The 5,349-nt window shown below is 40.0% G+C and overlaps 1 protein-coding gene across 1 annotated transcript in view; it reads right to left on the bottom strand.

The window, feature by feature from the left end:
- The window catches only part of ofcc1 (orofacial cleft 1 candidate 1), a 102,797-nt gene extending 98,517 nt beyond the window's left edge, over positions 1-4,280 (bottom strand). Inside the window, exon 1 of the mRNA XM_020615304.1 lies at positions 4,224-4,280. Within this exon, the coding sequence (XP_020470960.1) occupies positions 4,224-4,280 (57 nt within the window). The remainder of the gene's footprint in view (positions 1-4,223) is intronic.
- Between the last annotated feature and the right edge of the window lie 1,069 nt (positions 4,281-5,349).

Genomic DNA, 5,349 nt, shown 5'->3' with positions numbered 1-5,349 from the left:
GAAAGCTAATAGAGATCCCTCCCAAAATGTTGCTTTATGGTTTAAGCTGTGCTGCTAATGACTTGGAGAGGATCTGCAATGAGGAGTGGGTCAAAATCCCCCCCTGAGATGTTTGCAAACCTTGTGGCCAACTACAAGAAACAACTGACCTCTGTGATTGCCAACAAAGGTTTTGCCACAAAGTACTAAAGCAAGTTTTGCAAAGGGATCAAATACTTATTTCATTCATGAAAATGCAAGTTAATGTCTCATCTGACCACAACACTTTCACCCAGTCTTCCTCTGAATCAGTCAGATGTTCAGTGGCAAACTTCAAAAGGGCCTGTAGATGTGCTTTCTTGAGCAGGGGGACCTTGCGAGAACAGCAGGATTTCAGTCCTTCACGGCGTAGTGTGTTACCAACTGTTTTTTTGGTGACTATGGTCGCAGCTGCCTTGAGATCATTGAGGTAATGAGCTGAGAGGGCTCCCAATGTCAGCTCGTTACCTGTATAAAATACACCTGGGAACCAGAGATCTTGCTGACTGATAGGGGATCAAATACTTATTTCATTCATGAAAATGTAAATTAATGTATAACTTCTTTTGTAATGCATCTTTCTGGATTTTTTTGTTATTGTTGTGTCTCTCACTGTTCACATAAACCTACCATTGGCATTGTAGACTGATCATTTCTTTGTTAGTGGACAAACTTGCAAAATCAGCTGGGGTTCAAATAATTTTTTCTCTGACTGTATGTTTTCTCATTGTTTTAAACTCTTTTTTAATATTATTAAAAACAGTCTTAAACATTATTTTAAGTTATCTGGCCTGTTGGCAGATGAACAAAATGGAGTTGTAGTGGTTGTATAAATTCCCTGTCCACAATTATTTGTTCAAGAACAATAGGATGTTTGCTGTTTTACAGATTTCCAGAAGACTTTTGAAAATGTTAATTTACTTTTTTTAATCTTAAAAGCCGGTATTGATGGGAGATTTTATAACACTGAAAGCTCTTTATCAAGCTCCAGATGCATGTGTGCAAACTGACTTTGAATGCCTTCTGCTGTGAAACAAGGAAATGTGCTTTTTCCTACACATTTATATATGGTAATTGAGCTCATACAGGCAGGCCTAGGGGTCAGGCTTTCTGTTGGGACCTTTTTATGCAGATGATGTAATTCTGCTAGCAGAGACTGAACAGGATCTTCAGTGTGTTACACACTCTATAGGGTTGGTGTGTTAAATGGCAGCTGAAGACTGGTTATACATTTTAAGAAAACTGTATATCTATGACTGAGTTTGCATTTTGGATTGGATTAGTTCCTTTGTCACTACAGGGACTTAGGAATATTTAGAGTTTACCTCATATGATGACCTCATTTATAAAACAGCAATCAGGATCCTGTTGGACTCTGGGACCTGTTTCAAATAAAGTGAATCTTTCTAAAGACCCTGGGTACAATGCTATAAATAAGTCTGTTGGGCACCTGTAGGTGTATGACATTTAAATAAAAATATTAATTCATTCATTGTGAGTAGTTTAGATGACAGAAGTTCATTGTGCAGTATTTCTTGCTAGGAAACACTTTCCTCTACTTTCACTGTCGTCATTATGTGTTAAGGGATGGTTTTTTTTTGTTCCTTTGTATGGGTAACATCATCAGGCTAGCTAACCAGCCTGCACAAAACAATGACTAATACCATCACAAACGTTTTTATGAAAAAGCTGTTTGTAGATTTGAGTTCTTGAGAAAATGACTTAATGATTAACACAAAATGCTAGTCTGTTTAGTTTAGTTTATACTGCCATAGAAACAAAAGGTAATTTTCAAAACATTGCAGGAGTCATGTTAACAGTCTCTTATGTTTCTGCTTAGTTTTGAAAGCTGTTGATTTCAGATGACAAAATGAAATAGGCACTACTAGGTTTGCTTTAAATATTTACATGTAGCAAGACATGGGGCTCAGTTATGACAAATGTCCAATGGATATGAGACATAAGCTAATGTAATTATTGTTACACATGCTAACATATGTTCATGAAATACAAGATGTTTGTTAAAGGAATCAAGATGAAATCCTTTATTTCTATAAATTGCTGTAAGTAAACTCTGTCTAAAAACAAAGTACTTATTTTGTACATATATGCACCCAGTCATCAATATGAGATTTAATATCTATAGAGAGTAACAGATATTTGGTTCATTGTGGAGCTTTTCATACTGTGTTCCAACAAGCTGTCAGTAGCTGCTTGTAATCTGTGTTTATGGGTGCGTGGGTGGGGATGGAACAAAGGGAGCACACTGCTTTGCAGAGACTGGAGGCTGGGCCCCACAACTAATTTCTTGAATAGTATGCAAATGATGGGGTGTAAGGTTAGAAAAAGTGCCAGCTTTGGTTAAGGTTACGGTAAGGGCTAGGTTTAGGCAAGTAGTGGTTCTGGTTAAGGCTAGGGCATCTTTCCTGCAAATGAATGTAAGTCTATGTATGGACCCTGTAAGTGATGACCGCAAGAAATGAGTGTGTGTGTGTGTGTGTGTGTGTGTGTGTGTGTGTGTGTGTGTAAGAACAAGGGGTGGAGGGAAAAAAAGGTGTGGTGTCATTAACCGGCTTGTCGCCACCTGCCATAATCACAGATGGGTAGCACTGAGCCATACCTGAGCACATTTATTTGTGCCTCCTGACACCGGAGGTTAAACCAATGAAAAGACTCACAGTTGACCTGAAATCAAGATGAGCATTTGTGCAATATTCCCATGGTGGTGAATCTCACACATACTGCACACGCACACACACACACAAACTTTGAGAACTTGTCTCCACCTTTGATTTATTTGCTCTCATTCCACTTCTCTGTTTCCACTGAAGGTATATCTCACCTTCACCTATTAGTCAGCAATGTATCCTACTTCTGTTCTTTCTGCTGCACAGGCTCTGCTATGATTCATATTTATCTTTATTCTCCAGATAAATAATTCATATTTGGCAGTAGAGTACATGAGAATGGCCTTGTTATCTGTTGTGTGTTCCAGTATCACAAGGTATGGGCTTTCTAAAAACAATATCCAGAGCACTGAGTCACCATTATTTCTATGCATTTGATACATATACCAGTGTGTATCATTATGAACCACAATATTGAAAACAGCTATTGCTACACAATAAGTCATGATAGTCTGCACTCCAATATTATTAAACCACAGTTAACAGCGTTAACTGTGCTAAAGACTGTGCAGACACATTTTGTAATTCATCAACCCAGAATAAATTAGAAGCAGACAAATAAAGGTGTTGTTGTTTTAAGTCCTAATTTTTTTGCACTGTACATTTAATAACAGACTATTGTTGGCAGTTTTCCAGCAAAATTCATAATATGTCTTAATACAGATTTTTCTGTAGCAAATTTCTGTCTGCTTGGGTTTAAAAGTTTATCACTTGATTCCTCTGGCCCCTCGTCTAACCATAATGTAACAGACATGACTCCAAAGTCTAATGTCTGAGGTGTTTATTCCTTGGCAGAGGCAGAAATACATCACAAGGGCATGGTTATATCTCTGCTCTATTGAGGACTTAAGATATTTAGGGCTGAGGAACAGTAGCATTACAGCTATCACAGACACACACCGGAGACCCTCTTGTAGTAGAGCTGTTACCTCAGCTACAACACAAGTATCCACACAGTGTCATGTTCCTCCCCTGGCTTCCTACTAGAGACTGTTATTTTGAAAGGAACTCCCTGGTTTTCTCCATCTCACTCTCTCTAGCTTTGCTACTGCCAATCAGTGGCTGATTTTGATCACCTGGCAAATCCCACTCACCTGGTACTCATTGTTGTCACCCCATATATACTGCTTTGCTGCTCCTCTTTAGTAGCTGGGTTGTTGCCAGTGTGATGTCTTGTCCTCTGGCTGTTGTCTGTTATGTCACCTGCTTGCCTTTAACCCTTGTTTGTAAGGGCTTTGCTGCAGTGTTCCTGAGCCTGTACTGAGCCTGCCTGTCACCGACCTGGTTTCTGTTGCTTTTTCTTTGTTCTGTTCCTTTTGTGTTTCTGTTGTACCACCTTGTGTTTTTCTGAGCGCAGTTGCTTTTTTCTTCTATATTAGAAAATACATATTGAGGAATTTGACTGGTCAGTTTCCCTCTAAATACTGGGATGAATTGTTGTTCATCCAGGGTAGCAGTTCCTGGCCTTCCTTGGTTTACTCCTCTCAATAGTTTTGTTTTCTAGGCAGTTGTTCTCACTGGGTCGTCCTCGGCTCCCCTAAGCGTCCCTCCGCTACCTGTGCTCTCCTCCACCATTACCCATAATCACTGGCACAAACCTTACCTGTGACTCCACCTTTGCTTGTCTCCAGTGTCATACTTGTCCCCTGTTGCCTACAGCAACATTGCTCAGGGTGTGTCTGGTTCTGGAAGCTAAGCTGTGCTTGGACTGGTCAAAAGTTGGATGGGACACTGTCTGGGAACACCAAAAGCTGTGGGTTTGAGCTACCTCTGTTGGGTGATCTGTAATCCATCTCATCTGATCAGTTTCACTTGTCCATCAAACTGTTATTGTATTAAAACCTTTAAACTGTTGTCTTCTTTGTCATGCATCTGGGTCGACCACTCAAACCATTATCTGACACACAGGTGACTCTCTCAAAGTTGGTAAACATGGTTGTACTGTCAGAGCTCCACTATGCGCCATCTTTTCTTCAAGAAAATGTCTCTTTGACTCTGTCCTTGCTACACTGTGCAATGGTCTAGCCCAGTCTTTCATGAAAATGTACTGTAGCTACATTGGTCCACAGTGTAAAATGTAGTGGTGTCACAATAACGACTATAAAATTGTGACATCCCAGTTTTCTGTGTTGCTGCCCAGTGCCCTTCTTAGTGTTCTTCCTGGTGTTTTATGGCGGCTGGCAAACAAAACGGTGCATTACCGCCACCAACGAGATGAGACTGCAGATTGGGAAACTAACATTTAGTGTTCATTGGAGGTGTACGGTTTTGAGCTATAAAAAGTTAAAAATGCTAGGAAAGTGGTAGCTGAGACAGAAGGACATGTCCAACAAACACCTGACCTTTACGCAGGCAACCCAGAGATGAGTCCTGTGGTTGGTTGTACTCATTTAACCAGGCCCATAAACCTAAACCACTGTCTTTCATTTTCACTGCCAGAAAAATGTTGCAATGTCATAGTTTTGGAGGCATTATAACCTAAACCACTGTCTTTCATTTTCACAGCCAGAAAAATGTTGCAATGTCACATTTTTGGAGGCATTACTTTGAGACTAGTACATTTTGTGTTGCAGACCAATGTAGCTTTTACACATTTTGATGTGAGACTTGGTTGAGTGGTCAGTTCTTCTGCTGTCCCCTGACA

The sequence above is a fragment of the Monopterus albus genome, unplaced genomic scaffold (genome assembly GCF_001952655.1).
Source record: "Monopterus albus unplaced genomic scaffold, M_albus_1.0 scaffold162.1, whole genome shotgun sequence".
Classification (NCBI taxonomy): Eukaryota; Metazoa; Chordata; class Actinopteri; order Synbranchiformes; family Synbranchidae; genus Monopterus; species Monopterus albus.
The sequence above is the reverse complement of the archived record's forward strand: the minus strand, read 5'-3'. Positions and strand labels throughout refer to the sequence as shown.